Source organism: Physella acuta, unplaced genomic scaffold, assembly GCF_028476545.2.
Source record: "Physella acuta isolate Inbredline_101_S28 unplaced genomic scaffold, ASM2847654v3 ptg000441l, whole genome shotgun sequence".
In the NCBI taxonomy this organism is placed as follows: domain Eukaryota; kingdom Metazoa; phylum Mollusca; class Gastropoda; family Physidae; genus Physella; species Physella acuta.
The window spans coordinates 418674-434687 of record NW_026731960.1 but is presented as its reverse complement, the minus strand read 5'-3'; the positions used below and the strand labels follow the sequence as shown (position 1 = coordinate 434687).

Here is a 16014-nt window from a genome sequence, read left to right as displayed (position 1 = left end):
CTTTTAGCAATTAGTAGAAGTACACAATTTCTCTAAAGAAAATGCAACTCGGATGTTAACTTAGAAGTTGTATGAATATTTTAAAAATTTATTCCAATTTTTATGCATTTACACTTTTTACAAAATAATATATCACAAGACATTTTCAATGCAGCAGTCAATGGTAATTGATGATTAGAAATTTAATTTAAAGCAAATAGAACCGAAATGTTTTCAGGAAAAAAAAAAAAAAAACCCAAAAAAATGTGGAGTTTATGCAGTTTTGATTTAAATTAAATTTCAGAAAGCAGAAAGCATGCTAAAAATAGTTTATCTTTTTAAGAACCAAAAGAATTACATTTACAAATTGTTTGTGACTAGATAGTACATTGTAGTATTTGTGTAAGGAAGCAGTCACTTTGTAAGTACAGAATACTCAAAATATCAGACATGCCAAGTATTTCTGGTTAAGTAAACATATTTGAAACCTAACACAAAGTAATTCATAAAAATTTTAAGTAACAAATTTACTGTTACCATACATAAATTTTCTGTTTCCTTACATGTAAACCAAGTATTGTATATTGCATATATATATATATATATATATATATATATATATATATATATATATATATATATATATATATATATATATATTAGTTATGTTTAGATTTACAATTTGACAGGGATTTTAATTTTCTACATCATCATTTTAAAAACTTACATTTGGATGATGATAAATCTTAAACCACTGATTCAAAAGTACTCAATACATTAAAAAAAAAAACAACTTCAAAACTGTAGAAAATCTAATATTTTCTTTATACCAAAGGGAAACCACAAAATAAATCAGTGAATTTTCTGTATTTTCCTTTTGATTCAATAAATCACAATCTGAATTATGATTTTTTTATCTACAATAATTAGTGTTCATTAATTTTTTAAAAAAATGAAATATTGCCATTTCTTTTTATGATCAGTAACACTGTGAATGAAATATATAGTGAAAGAATACTTTAAGTCAACTTTTTATCTTTAAGACTTCAAAAAAAAGTAACAATTAGTGGAAAAGTAACAACAAAAAAAGAATTGGAGTAACAGCTTATTCTAACAAAGGTTTTTTGTTGAGGTTTTTTTAAAAACATTTTATTAGTTAAAAAGAAAAAATCCTGTGAAGACTCAGAAGAGTTAAAATACAGCAGAAACAAATAGCTAATTAAAATAAAGTATTAAAATTAATTAATTTTTTAACATCAGTCACCTTTTTTCAAAATCCTACATATCTTTCGATAAAAATTTCAGACACTCAGCTGATACCAAACTAATTAACAGCAGTCTTAACCAATTTCCTGAGTTGAATATACTTAATCACAAGTATTAGCTCAAATATAGTCTGTGGAAACATGCTCATTTATACAAAACCCCTTTTTAATTTACTTTATCACAATTATCAACTCAAAAATATTAACATCAGAATTCCTCATGATTTACAGTATCACAAAATTGTTACAAAATACATCAAACTAATATTTTTTTATACCTGACACAAACTATGATGTGCAGCTGGAATTCAAAATGACAATTTGTATATAAATATATAAATCAATATAAAAACTTAGGCTCTCTTATCAATTATGTAGAAAAAAAATTAAAACAATAAAATTTATTATAAAATTTAAAATTTACATCAGGCACTTACTGGAAAATCAGAATGTTTAACTTATTTCTATAAATAATAATATTAAATTTGAATTGCTAAAATGCAGTATGTTATTTGACATAACATAATCATGTTTGTATGTTTAAAACTCTCCTCTGGAATATTTATTTCAGAGCTAAAAAGTTGTGCAATTAATAAAATAAAATTTTCCCATGATAGACTGGCAGATTCTAGGGACTATTATACATCACACAATGGTTTCAAAATACATCTATGTATCTGAACAACACTGAGTCAAGCTTCTACTTAACTTACTAAGATGTACATACACACATCCACTTTAAAATTACATAACCCTGACAACCAAGATATAGTCTGTAACTGAGTTTAAAACCTTCTGTGTAGATTTTCTCTATTAATAAAGAAAATGTTTTCAGTTGAGTGAATTTCCCCCCTGTAAATATTTCTGTCCTGGTCCATCTGGAAGCAAAGGGTCCTCTTCACTGCTGCCTATCTCTGGGCTATCTTTATCTGGCTCAGCTTGTTGGGCCAGCAGGAGTTTTTGTTTTTTGCTGATATTTAAAATACCACTCTGTTGGGGAAAACATAATGGCTGGTTAATGGGTGGGGGTAACAAAGGAGGGAGCTTTAGCTAATATGTGAGGTATATGGGGGTAACAAGGGAGCGACATTTGGTTAATGTGTGGAGTTTATGGGGGTAACAACGGAGCGACATTTGGCTAATATGTGGGGTATATGAGGGTAACAATGTGGCTAATGTGTGGGGGTATATGGGGGTAACAAGTGGACATTATTTGGCACATAAAATCTACTGACAATCACTTAGGTATAAGAAGATCATTGATCTACAAATCTATAATATCAAAATTACACTATTTTTGTATTAGCCAGCTAATACAATTCACTGACTAAAAAATCACACAGATGTCATAGTTCATGTAAGACTGGCTCTCTAAATGGGAAAACATTTTACCATATCTTAAACTTACCTTGCGTCTGTCATTCACATTAAGGAAAAATGTTGCAGCTATGCAGCAGATAGTGTTGCCTAAAAGGAAGATCATTACATATTTCCAGTGTCGAAGAGTTACATCTATATCTTGGCTGAAAAAAAAAACGATATTTGATTCAAACATAATTTTTTAAAATATTTTTAAATACTAAAAAACAAAACATGACAAATGACATGCTTTTCCACTGTCTATATTTTCTCTCAAATAATTCTTTTCTGAGCAAAAGAAAGTTGGGATATTATTGACCCGACTTACTTGTCATCTTTGCCCAGTATTTGTCCAACAACCAAGTTGGAGATGCCAATGCCAATCATCTGGATGCTGGTGGTCAAGCCCATAGCTGTCCCCAGGGTAGTTGGTGCTACAACTAGGGGTATACTGGGCCACATGCTTGCCTAGAAATTTAAAGAACATTCATCTTCTGCTCATTCAAAATATTAAAAGAAAAAACAAAAATTGGAATTTAAAATTTTAAGAAAATAATTCATTATAACTAGATTTCCTTTTAAAAACTAATCATTTTCTTCTGAACTAAAATTATAAGTATCATTTCTCTAGAACATGAAAACTAATTTACAAACTAAATTATGTTCAGCTTTTATAAGTTTTATAAGTAACTAAAATTTTTAAAACTTGATTTTAAAAGTTTGTGTAAATTAAAAAAATGTTTTATGATAAAACAAGATAAAACTTACCGCAGCAAAAGAGTATGTGACACCAAGCCACAATGTACAAACTAGTGGAGGAACATAGCTGAAGGCTAGCAGACCAAACACAGGAATAGTCAAGACAGCAGTAGCCATTGCTATGTAGCCTCTCTTGCCAAAAACATCCTTGCATTGAAAACAATGGTGTATTTACATTTTTAATTAATTCTGAAATTTAGATCAGAATAATTATAGATATTAATGTAACTGTTATATAAACCTAAATTTATAATTAAAAACTTACAATCAATCCTCCAAGAAAAGGGGACACAACCATGGACACATCATAAATAGCTCCAGCTATGTATGAAGAAGTTGTTTTATCAATACCATACTTTGTTTTTATAAATTTGCTGAAAGGTAAAATAAATAGATATTACACACCAATCACAATAATAATCAAGACATAAATTCACCAACCACAAATCAAACAATTACAAAATTATACAGCAAAACAAAATTTAAAATATAAAAAACTAGCCTGGCATCAGCAACAAAAGGAAAAACTCCATTGTAGAAAAACATAATGGACAGTACAACAAGCCAGAATGATAATGAAAGGTGTCTCACATCCGTTATTTTCTGGGAATAAATTAGACATTTAAAAGTTTCAAAATACACTATGATTATTTTTCAATTATTATTCTGATTAATAAACATTATATATTCTGGGTATCTTAAAATGAGCAAAATAAGATTTTTTGACAGTTGATAAGGGAAATAAATAAATAAATAGAAGATATGACTACCAATTTCTTAGATTCTGATTTCAGTTTTCCTTCGTCTCCAAGTTCTTTCACCCCATGGCGGTCCAAGATGCTCACAATAATTGCAGAGACAAAACCCAGTGCGCACAACATAGCACCTAAAAAATACATTTTAGGTTTAGACTCAACAATATAATGTCTTTCTAATTCTCAAAGTTTAATTTTAAAAATAGCCAAAATTGATTAATAACTAAAATGAAATGCTTAAAAAATAAATAAAACAATTTCACAGGTGGGAATATAAAATAAATATTTAAAACAAGTGCAGTTCTGACCTCCCCACAGAGTCCAACGTAGGCCATAAGCCTCTTCAAAGCGTTGAGTGAGAAAAAAGTTGAGTACACTACCAAGCCTTGAGAAAGCTAGGGTAATTCCAAAAGCCATAGCCAGCTCTTTGTCTCTAAACCAATAGGCAGTTATCCTGTTCTGAACAACTGAAGAGAGGAAAGTCTCAGGTAAGATACAATTAATACAATGAGAGCAAATGAAATTTAAAAAACAATGTTCAAGAAATAAAATAAGACTGTAGTTTCAATTATCCAGCTCTTTAACAATAAAGTATTAAAAAAAATTCTAAGAACATTCAAGTAAATATAAACATTATGAAAATTTATTAAAAAATACATTGCTTGATGTAAAATTGTGGACTGAAATTCTCAGAAGGTTTCAATGAAGAGTAAGAGAAATATTTTGGCTCTCATCTATACGCCTCTATGACCTTTTTTATTTCAAATTTATACAAACAATATTTCCTCTTTTGAATAATTGGAATTTCTCTAAGTTAAGCAAAAAGCGACATTCAAAAGAAAGTTTTAAAAACTTTTTCTTATTCTCAATAGTAAACAGAGATATTTATAATCTTACTTGTGAGAGAGCCATTTCCTGACCCAAATAACAATCTTCCAAACAACATAACTGGAAGAAGGTATGATGTGCCCTTGAGGAAAGCCCCCGCAGCAAATGTAGAGGATCCCAGTAAACAGAGAGACGAAAACAGAAAAACTCCAACTCTATTGCCAAGTTTGTCGATCAGAAACCCTGCGCAAATCACCACAACAGCATTTCTGAAAATGAATAAATAATAAATAATGAATAAATAATATGGAGTGGTGTTACAAATTCCAGTTGCACCACAGAATTAAGCCATACAATATTATTTACCTTTAACTTAAAGTATCACACCATTCTCATGGAAATTTACTCTGAGAAATTTGTAAAACCTTGCAAATGACATGGAACTACTTACGTCCAAGCATAAATGGCATAAAGAAGATTGTAGTCTGCGTCTGACATGCCTAAACAATCTGTACAGTTGCATGTTGTGTTAGATAAAATTGAGCCAGATGAATTTGTACAATTGCTGCCAGACTGAAATAACACAGCTATCTTAAGTAAGGTATTACAGTATAACATAGGCACATTTGATATCTATTTTATTTTGTATTCAATTTTTGACCACATATAAAGTACACAAATTGGATATACATTTTGGTCTCAGAGGTTTACACAATATAATACAAATACAAATCTGAAAATATTTTAATAAAAATATTTTTTGAAGTATCTAATAAAAGACTGCTACCCAAGGTGGGGGGGGGGGGGGTTGTTACAGGCAGTGAATGAATTGGTTTTTTTTTAAAAAAAAAACCTCACTATAATGCTAAGCAATTTAAGTGTTATTGAAAAACATGGAATTTTTTAAAGTTCTAATTTCTTATTATACCTCTATTTTTGTTTGTATTTAGACACTGATTCTTAAAGTGGTATGGAAGATAAAGAAATATTTTTTTTTATTTACACCATTAAAAATTTGAAAAATATTATCCCACCATTCTCTCTCTTTCTCTTCCCCCCCCCCCCCCAAATTTTTTTATTAACAATTTTTTGAAAATTGATTATAAATCATGTCAGAGTGTATCTAGATATAAAAAAGGTAAAACATTCACACTTACTTGAGTAAAAACATCTTGTAAAACACTTGGCATATCAAAACAAAAGTAAGATCCAAATGTAAGCATACAGTTGAAAAATAGCACCAGAAACCTGTAGCCACCTGAAAAGGATGAAGTAGGCCTGAGCATTTCAATCAACACAAAACTATTTAACCAAGTAGAAATATGACAAGCTTAAGCCAACACTAACCATTTCCCATACAAAGTTCTACTATAGCCCTAGCCTTAATTTCTTACCATTTCACAAAACCTGACACATAACACATAACACTACTAAAACCTAAAGCATGCACCCATTTCTGAAAGAGACTACTACCGAACACTGGTAATACCAATACTGCTAGAAATTTTTGGATCAAAACTGCAAAACAGTGCTATGCTTGACCAGGCTTTTTGTTATCTAATTTTTATTGCTTCTGTGTTAGATGACCATCAACTAAGTATAGTCTACCACCTGTAGCAGTTACTGTTATCAGAATAATAAGCCTACAAGCCCAATGTAGGTCATTGCACATGAACAGAAATACTGCATCCTGTCCAGCCTAGAGCCTTGGGGAGGCATTTTCTTTTGAACAAATACTTCGTATATTTTAATGCAGTAGGATGGTGGAGTAAAGTGTGTTCAAACAAAGTTGGTCCTAGCCTATATAAATCTTCTTTTCCTTTTTGTGCCCAAGACACATGGGGCCACCACAGAAAGCGCTCTCCACCTTTGCCATTCCTGTCTATTTTCTTGGCAGTCCCCCAGATAGACTTCTTTTGTCAGTCGTTTCTTCCTGACTTCCTGATTCCTTGAGAGACTTCTAGTTAACCCCTTCCTTTGATACAATAAATTGATATAATTTGGACTTATTCTAAAAACGTGACCCATCGAGCAGCAGCACCTTTTTTTAATTATTTTAGAAACTGCTTCCTTTTCCCTTTCTCCTGTAAGTAATGTATTTAATTTTAAATGTATCTTATCTATCCATTGGAGATGTTGGCCCAGTGGACGCCTTTTAATTAAATCCTTCGCAGACAATTAGAAAATACTTAATTAATAATTTAATAGTAATATATTAGGCCTAATACAGTACTTAAGTTAATGGTGGGGGGAGGTAATATTGTTATTATTAGTTTGGATAGTGATTTCGGATTTTGGTATTTGTTAAGTTATTTAAGTTAAGGCAAGGATCCACCAGACCAGATGATCACCCAGGCCACTAGACTAGAGTCTAGACTGGTACTGGTACTACTGGTGACTAGTCACTAGACCACTGCACTGAGCCACTGAGAGACCAATGATCTGCTGTAGACAGGTTGTTACTTTCCAGCATTCAGTATATTAAAAGCATACAGATCAACATTCTATATCTAAAAAAACAACATGCAGAGAACAAACAAATCAAAATTTCTGACTGTATAAAAGAAAGAAAAATAAAGAAAGAAAAAAATTTACGATCGGTAGCTCGTAGGACAGCCATTTTGTGGGCTTTATTCAAGTCACATGATCATTTATCACGTGACAAAAGGACCTAAAATACCAAAATACAAAATTATAACCATAAGTCAATAGTGTTACGTTTCAAAATAATATTTTAAATTATTTTAAGTTCATTTTATTGGCTTAAAAAATATTTTATAACAGTTATGCTTTAAAAAAAACAGCAACTTCACTGCTTGAAATTAATTTAATCTTACAACGCTTAAAAGTTTTAAAGATAGAAGTAGAATCTATGTATTGTGTCGTTGACAAATGAAAAAATAAAGTAAACAAAACACGGCGGGTGTTTATTTTTAGCTTTAAATGAGCCAAAACAATAATTCCTAGATGTACGATGCTAAACACGCAACATACTAGATCTAGAGTCTAGACTTACAATCTAGATTCTCGTCTAGAAAATCTAGATTCTAGTCTAGGTCAAACATTTTAAATTTAGTGATAGCAGATAGAATCTAGTAGATAGATCTAGATCTAGTTTTCCCCATTAATGATTAATGCTGCTCAACGTGTAGATTAGACTAGAAGCTAGAAGAATCCAGTATTTTTTATTTCAGTTTCAGTATTGATTGAGTATTGAATCACTTCAGTATGACTTTAATAGATTTAGATCTAGATTCTAGTTGTTATTTATAATAATTATGAGTATTAAAAATTCAGTCTAAATCAATCAGTATGATTGAGTATCCCTACATCTAGGGGGTCATCCATAAATGACGTCACACTCGTAGGGGGGAGGGGGGGGGTCCGTTATTATGTGCCGATGTGTGATGACGGGGCGGGGGGGGGGGGGGGTTCAGATGTTGCGATGTCACATTTTTGTATTATAAAAAAGCAATGTTATAAAACGAATTTTAGACGTTATTTCGCATTTTAAAAATGTGTACAGAAAGTGTGATATCAATTGATAATTTATGGACAATTATAAAATATGTCACAAGTTTACCCTGGTAAAAAGAACACACCACCATTTGCCCCAACCTACTTCCAATATTTTTAAAACTTGTAGGCCTATTTATTTAGATATGAATTTTTTAAACTTTTGTACAGTGTTGATTGAGTACAAGCGAAATGTATTCAACTATGGAACCCAAAAAACGAAAGAAAAGCAAAGAAAAAAAGAAAAAAGCTGTAAATACGAAAAAGACTTCAAAGAAAAGCTCAGCAATAGTTGGGCATGGTCAAACACTGGCAAGCTTACTTGAAGAAGAAGATGACGATAATGTATTGATGAAATATCAGTCTACCCAACCTGATCAGGAGGATGAGCTTTTTGGTCTTGTACGATCAGACATTGTTGGAGTTCAGTATTATAAAGGAACAGTTAAGTAATGTGTTTTTTATTATTATAAGTTCAGTTCATTACTCTGATATAACTTGTGACATAGTGATAATAAATATCTTAGGGCCAAAAATGGTAGGTTTAGGCTACTAGTTCATAAAGACTTAGTTGTGAGCATGCATTACTTTTTTTCTTCTAGGTATCAAATAATGAGATGGTGAATCTAGTGAGGGAACCAGACAACAGATATGACTGCAATGCTGTTAAAGTTGAAAATATGGGCATGGAGCAAGTGGGACACATTAAAAAAGAACACGCCAAAGCTCTCTCTCAAATAATGGACAAGACTGTGGCAAAAGTGGAAGGGTAAGAACATTTAAGACCTTAACCATTTGGGCTTTTTATAATTTAAATTTTACAAATTTGGTACTTTTATTTTCAGGATAGTCCCATATGGAGCCAAAAATAAGTACAGGATGCCAATAGATATCTATCTGTGGGGGACCCCTAATAACCGACCAGAAGTTGTGGGAATTTTGAGATCCAATGGTATTACACTATCAGAGGGTGAGCATCCTGTCAGAAAAAGTGGTTCTCTTCTTGAAGGTTCTTCCATGGACTATGGACATGTTGTTTCATCGAGGATTTTCATTTCACCAGCTGAGGTTATATACATTTCTAATATACAGTATATGACTCGGATATAATGTAACATGGTTAAATATGTTTATTTTTAGCATTAGATATTCATATAATTACTCACACTGAGAATTTACAGTTACATATTGTATCAACACCTTTTTTACATTGTTTAATTCAGTTATAGTGTACTTACTTAAAAAACTCTATTAACACATGTCTAGATGCAAAATGAATTGGACAAGATGTTTGAAACATTAGAAGAAGGTGATAAAACCACAGAGACAAAACCAGTAGAGGTAAGCAAATATTTATCACATACATTTTGCTATTTATTTCACAGTATTTGATAAAATGATGAAATCAGTTTTGTAAAATTATTATTCAAAATAAGTAAGCATAAAAAACTTTTATTTTTATAGGCGATACGAACTTCTCTGTATCCACATCAGAAGCAGGCTCTCAATTGGATGATTTGTAAGGAAAACAACAATACTCTTCCTCCCTTTTGGGAAAAACAGGGCAATGTTTATGCAAACTCCCTCACTATGTTTGTAACTAAAACTGTGCCAGCCAGTGTACATGGAGGTGAGGATGTGTTCATCTTGTCTTATTCAAAACATTGGTGTTGGGTTATTTGTTATTACATATTATTTTTTACACATTAATTCATGATGAATTAAGAGTAGTTAAAAGCTAACAAAAAAAGTGTTGTTTTTTTTTAAAGGTATACTAGCAGATGATATGGGTCTTGGGAAAACACTGGAGATTATTTCTCTTATAATGAGTAATTTTATTGATGGCAAGCCTCTAGCTTGTCCAGTACCTGGCAGGTACAGGTCAGCTTTTGGCACTACCGTGAATAAGGTATGTGCGCAGAAAAATCCTATCATAACATCTCTATTCTTTTTTTTTTTAACTTGTTCTTTGTTATAGTTAGTAGGTGATTATACATTTTAATACCTCTTAGGTGGCTTCTTCACATCTTGATTTGCCCTCAACATCCAAAACAAAAGATTCAACATTTTCTCCAAGATTTGTTTTGAATAAAACCTCTCAAAGAGAAAGTAAGTCAAACATTAAAATCTTTTCTTCCCTTCTCAAATAAAATCTAGAAACTAACACTCTTTTTTGGTCTGTAAAGGTGAGTCTAAAAAATTCAAGTGTGAAGATCCTGAGTTTGAACCACGAGTGCCCACCCAGAGCAAACCAAACACAGAACCTGTTGCAAGATCTAGAAGGTGATAATACTCTTATATTTAAAATTCTTATCTCTTTAAATTGAAATCAACTTCAGATTACATGGTTTGTCTACAGCTGAAGACTAAGTATACAGACACACAAGTTTTGTATTCCAATATGAACTTCGTTTGCTTGGAAATATATACATCTGTTGCAGCTTGGTTGATTCTGCAGTACTAACGCATTTTGATTACTTTTTAATTTATCCAGAAATATTAAAAGACCAGTTTACTACACAATTGATGATTCTGATGAAGAGGACCAGCCTTATGTAAAAAGTATGGATCATTATTTTTTTAAATTACTTTATTGTCAGTTAGTTTAAGTGTTCAGTTTTTAAAGTTTCAGATACATAATAGTGCATATTGACTCATATGATTTGCAATCGGATTTTGTGAGTGTGGTTGCTGGCAATGACATTTCAATTATGTCAGCATGATGTAGTAAGAAAGTGCGCTGGAATGAAATATTGGTATTTTGATATTTCTATAACGTGGAACCCTTTTTGCCACAACACACATACGCCATGAATTGTGTCACTGCCATCTATACAGGCTCACGTTAATTGTGTATATACAAGCTGTGATAAGCTTACTTTTTATTTGTATATCTTAGCTGAGTAGTCAACTTGTGACTATTTTGATGATACAATGTGTGATTTCTTTCTGAATAATTTAATCATTTTATACTAAGTCGAGCAAAAAAGGAAATTTAGGCTACAATTTGCATTCAAATATATCACAGAACAAGAATAGAGATGGGAGTCAGCATTTGCAATGGCAAGTTGAGCCATTCTAGTCTAGCACTGGCAAAACTATTAAAATGCTATTAATAAATAATAAACTGTCAAGAATCTGAGTAATATGGTTCTTGTGCTGTTAATTGTACATGCAAGTACTTAAATATTTTACCAGCATTGCTGCTTTCCAAATGAAGCTTTTTTAGTAATAGATTATTATAGGGTAACGAAAGTAGTGATAAGTTACACATAGATTCAGTAAGCTAGACATATGGGATTGATTTGTCTATATTATACAATACTATTAAACATGGGACAAAACCATGTGTGTGACTTTTATAGTGGTCTAAATTTCATAAGAGGAATATTCAGTTCACTTTTTCAAATAATTTCTCATGCTTGAAACTTGACCATGTATTGAGAGTATAATAAACGAAATAAAAAAGGAAAAAAAAAATTAATTTGGTTTAAATATATAGTTTAGCCCAGTGGTTATAAACCTTTTTTGAGGTACTGAAAACCACACCAGTTTCATATGCTTAATCATCGAACCTTTCTTAATCGTTCTATCATCATCACTGACAAAATCCTATCCTGAATCATATGAGTCTGGTATAATTCTTAACCTCAGCATAATCCCTGAGACTGTCTCACCGAAACCTTGGGATTCAATCAAACCCAGGTTAAAAACCACTGGTTTAGACAAACAAGTATCAAATTTTCACACTCTCACTAAAGGCGGAAATGGAAAACCATTTATATATATATATATATATATATATATATATATATATATATATATATATATATATATATATATATATATATATGTGTGTGTGTGTGTGTGTGTGCGTGTATTATCTAGATATACCTTTGTTGAAAATAAAATAAGCATGAAAATGAGTAATAAGGTGTTTAGCAAAGATAAATAAGGCCATTAATAATTACCTCCCATATTCAATCTTTGATTTGGTCCAAGGGAGACAACAAATGGTTAATCGCTGAATTTTAGAAACCACATTTATAAAATGATTTATTGGTTATTGTTACTAATTGATACAGCAGTTATTGTTGTAAGGATATAACCAAGCTTCATAGTTACAGTATATCTATAGGTCCTGTTTTCCTAGCTGGAACAACTTAATTTCATCTTTCTATTCAATACGAAAACCCTTTCAACTACCAGTGAACTGCAGTGTACAAAAGAACTACATACCCTTAAATGCACATTTATCCACAGACACAAATGGCTTGTTATTAAAATTTTTAATATATCCACTTTACCCTCAGACATGATAACCCCACAATCCCTTTAACTGTTCCAACGACCCCACCACCCCCCACCACCCACCGCAACATCAATATCCAGAACTTATTTAAAGTTCTAAATCTTGTCTCCTTCCCCTCATCTTTCACACTGCAACCTTTTGAAAACTCAATGCGACCACTACAACACCCTTTCAACTAGTCAACTTAAGTTGTTTCCCTACATAGAAAATGCTTCACTGTCCCATTGACCCTCTCTGAAAAATTTCCTTTCCTCTCCCCACCCAGACTTCTGACACTTTCATTTGACCTTCACCCCTTTTACTGTCATCCTTTGCAATTTTTTTTATAATCAAATACATGACATCATGTAAATATTCATTATGTACATTTGCAAAACCTTTCCTTTTCATTTGGTGTTCAAAATTATGTTAAAAAATTTGATGTTGATGTACTTGTTTTAATTGCAAATAAAAGTATTAAAAAAAAAAAATTTAAAAAAAAATGTAATATTACAACAAAAAAAAATAAAAAAAAAAAAAATAAATAAAAAAAAAAAATAAATAAATAAATAAATAAATAAAAAAAAAAAAAAAAAAAAATTTAAAGCAAGTTTGGTGTACACATCCATATTTTCATCATGGCATAGATTGGACTAATGTAGGTGTGTTAGCACTTGCTAGTGATGACAGGTGATCTAAGAATAAATAATCTCTTAAAAAAAAAAAAAAAAAAAAAAAATTTAATATTCTAGATCAGGGGCCGGCAACCTGCTGCTCTCGAGCATCAGCGATGGGGCTCGGCTCGATGGGGCTCTCGAGTTCCATGCATAATGATTAATAATTATATTATATCATTTTCTAAACTCATAAAAATACTATACTGTAAAGAAAAACAACTTTAAATAGGATTTTAAAAAACTCATCAGAGAACACAGCCCCCCCCCCCCCCCCCCCCCCCGTCAACCAATCCATTCCACTTATGCCACTGCTGAAGTGCCGACTTTTTCAAATACCGTTAACCGAAGTATCTTAGTTATAGTATCCTACGTTAGAGCCAGGTACTGGACTGTGGGGAACAAGTAGGGTGAGAACCAAAGGACAGAAGCGACCGATTCAGTAATCAAACCTATATCTAAGCCAGTTAGTCAGAGTTGAGGGCTGCTTGGCTATGGGAGACACCTCCTTAGCCAGTAGTGTCCTTAAAGAAAGAAAAAACAAAGTTATTGGCTTCTAAAGTGGATTGGGATTGTCCTATAGTTATATTATTTGATAACTAACTTAATCATAGCAGAGCTAGGTAAAACACTTTTCTGTGCGAAACATGTTTTTCTTTGAATCAATATTAGTTCAAATTAATGGTATTTATTTCAAATAGACAATTAAATTTATTTACTTAATTCTAATCAAATCCCAGAATATTGGGAAAATAATGTTAGTGGCTCTTAAAAAACTGGGAAATTTTGAAAATTATAACTTTTGGCTCTTTCGTCTTAAAAGGTTGCCGACCCCTGTTCTAGATCCTTTGGTATTTACTAATTATATTGGTACCTCTTGGTGAGGTGATTCCCATGAAGTGAACCATGCAGTGAATTCTCTTAACTTGGTGGTATTTCTGTCCTTTTTTCTTGAAGCACAATTTGACCCAATCATATATGGTGCACTAAAGACATTTTCCCACTTTAATCCTGCATTCTCAAAAATATTTATTTTCTTCAAAATATCTACTTTTTATTAAGTAGTTTCAATTCCACTCCAAAATAAGTACTCTTCTTTGAATGAAATCATTTTACACTGAGATGAAAATGGTGAAAAACTAATTTCTTTTATAATCTTCTATTTAACATCTACTATCATTAGATACAGGTATTCCTTGCATGCTTTCTTCTCTGAAATAATTATATCATTAGATACAGGTATTCCTTGCATGCTTTCTTCACTGAAATAATTATATCATTAGATACAGGTATTCCTTGCATGCTTTCTTCACTGAAATAATTATATCATTAGATACAGGTATTCGTTGCATGCTTTCACTGAAATAGCCACAAATTGCTTTCACCATCTTCTATACGGGGGGGGGGGGGGAATGTTTTGAGTTTTTCTCCAACTGTGTGATGGGTTTTTTGCTTGGCAGTTCCAATGCAACTTCGTATAATAATAATTCTGTGCTTTATGCTTAAGCTGACAACCCAACAAAAAAAAAACAGTCAAGACCAACAGCTTAGCAGATTTTGATTTAATCTGTATTGGGAATCTATGTGGTGTTTGAGTATTTTTCCTGTCTGTTTATAAGAATTTGTTGCATAAAAAGACTGTATTGTAAGGTGTGTATCTTTGGTAAGATGTGACCTAGCCACCTAAGAAATACATAACTACAGAAATAATTGTTTTGATAATAATTCTATAAATGTTATTGATTTCATCACAGATTTTTCAGAAACTTTTCATGTTGCATTATTTTTATTTCTTACAGCAAAAAGTAATATTGTTTCCCATTAACTGAGTAAATTACTAATTGTTTCTTTGTAGAGAGAAGTCATAATAAAATGGGTGTGAAGAAGAAACATTCAGATACTGGTGCAGGGGATAAAGGATCTACCCCAACTATGTCATTCAATTCATCACTAGTGACATCAAACACTACAGAAAATAACAAAGGTACTTTTAATTATAAAGTAAAAGTAAAGTTTCCCTTTCAAACCTGACGGTTTATGGGGCGAGTGAAGTAGAGTTCACTTGTTTCTGTGACCTCGGCATATGAAGAGATAGTGTGGTCAGCACTATGCCCAGCCGCCTTTACTTTCTCTAACGTGAGTTAGGTACACATCAGAGTTGGGTGGACTCAGGGACGGTCTACTGACTTGAACCCGGATTCGAACTCGATACTTACGGGTTAGCAGTCCAGCTCTCTACGGCTAGACCACTCCGTCCCTTTACTTTTAATTTTGGTGAAGGTGAAATTAATGTTTTTAAATATGATTCTAATATTAATAACCGGTTGTTGTTTTTTGTCAGGTTGCCTAAGTCCTGTTGAAGATATGTTAGATAACCAGACAGATACTTCAAATGACTCGAAGTCCAGCGCAGAAGTACAAACAAAATCTGATGAAAAAAATAAACACTCACATTGTGATAATTCTGATCATTCTATTTTCGTTCTTGACTGTAAGTTTTATGATGACATTGTTTCTTACTTCTTGCTCATTAGCCTCTTAATTAATCATGGTTTGACTAATAGTTTGAGAGTTTAGTTTTTATTTGC

The 16014-nt window shown here is 31.8% G+C and overlaps 2 protein-coding genes across 2 annotated transcripts in view; one reads left to right on the top strand and one right to left on the bottom strand.

Annotated features, from left to right (window-relative positions):
* Positions 1-67: 67 nt before the first annotated feature.
* On the bottom strand, positions 68-7601 carry LOC131943085 (major facilitator superfamily domain-containing protein 1). Its single transcript, XM_059303095.1, has 12 exons — positions 7541-7601; positions 6103-6203; positions 5397-5518; positions 5015-5214; positions 4426-4584; positions 4133-4248; positions 3865-3965; positions 3628-3736; positions 3372-3509; positions 2932-3071; positions 2653-2767; positions 68-2234 (listed from the first exon to the last, which is right to left on the bottom strand). Exons 1-12 carry the CDS (start codon positions 7563-7565, stop codon positions 2076-2078), a joined length of 1485 nt encoding a protein of 494 aa, XP_059159078.1. The 5' UTR covers positions 7566-7601; the 3' UTR covers positions 68-2075.
* Positions 7602-7892: 291 nt separating this feature from the next.
* LOC131943100 (helicase-like transcription factor) overlaps positions 7893-16014 on the top strand; it is a 32772-nt gene continuing 24650 nt past the window's right edge. Inside the window, exons 1-12 of the mRNA XM_059303124.1 lie at positions 7893-8001; positions 8633-8905; positions 9064-9230; positions 9307-9529; positions 9728-9802; positions 9926-10091; positions 10231-10370; positions 10474-10570; positions 10648-10744; positions 10956-11023; positions 15282-15410; positions 15768-15917. Of these exons, the coding sequence (XP_059159107.1) occupies positions 8654-8905; positions 9064-9230; positions 9307-9529; positions 9728-9802; positions 9926-10091; positions 10231-10370; positions 10474-10570; positions 10648-10744; positions 10956-11023; positions 15282-15410; positions 15768-15917 (1564 nt within the window). The 5' untranslated portion in view covers positions 7893-8001; positions 8633-8653. The remainder of the gene's footprint in view (positions 8002-8632; positions 8906-9063; positions 9231-9306; positions 9530-9727; positions 9803-9925; positions 10092-10230; positions 10371-10473; positions 10571-10647; positions 10745-10955; positions 11024-15281; positions 15411-15767; positions 15918-16014) is intronic.

Coding starts and splice junctions, on each gene's coding strand:
- LOC131943085 (XM_059303095.1), bottom strand. CDS start 7,565: ATGGCTGTCCTACGAGCTACCGATC. Junction 5,519..6,102: donor TACAAGATGTTTTTACTCAA/GTAAGTGTGAAT, acceptor GTGTTATTTCAG/TCTGGCAGCAATTGTACAAA. Junction 3,072..3,371: donor TCACATACTCTTTTGCTGCG/GTAAGTTTTATC, acceptor TTAAATTTCTAG/GCAAGCATGTGGCCCAGTAT.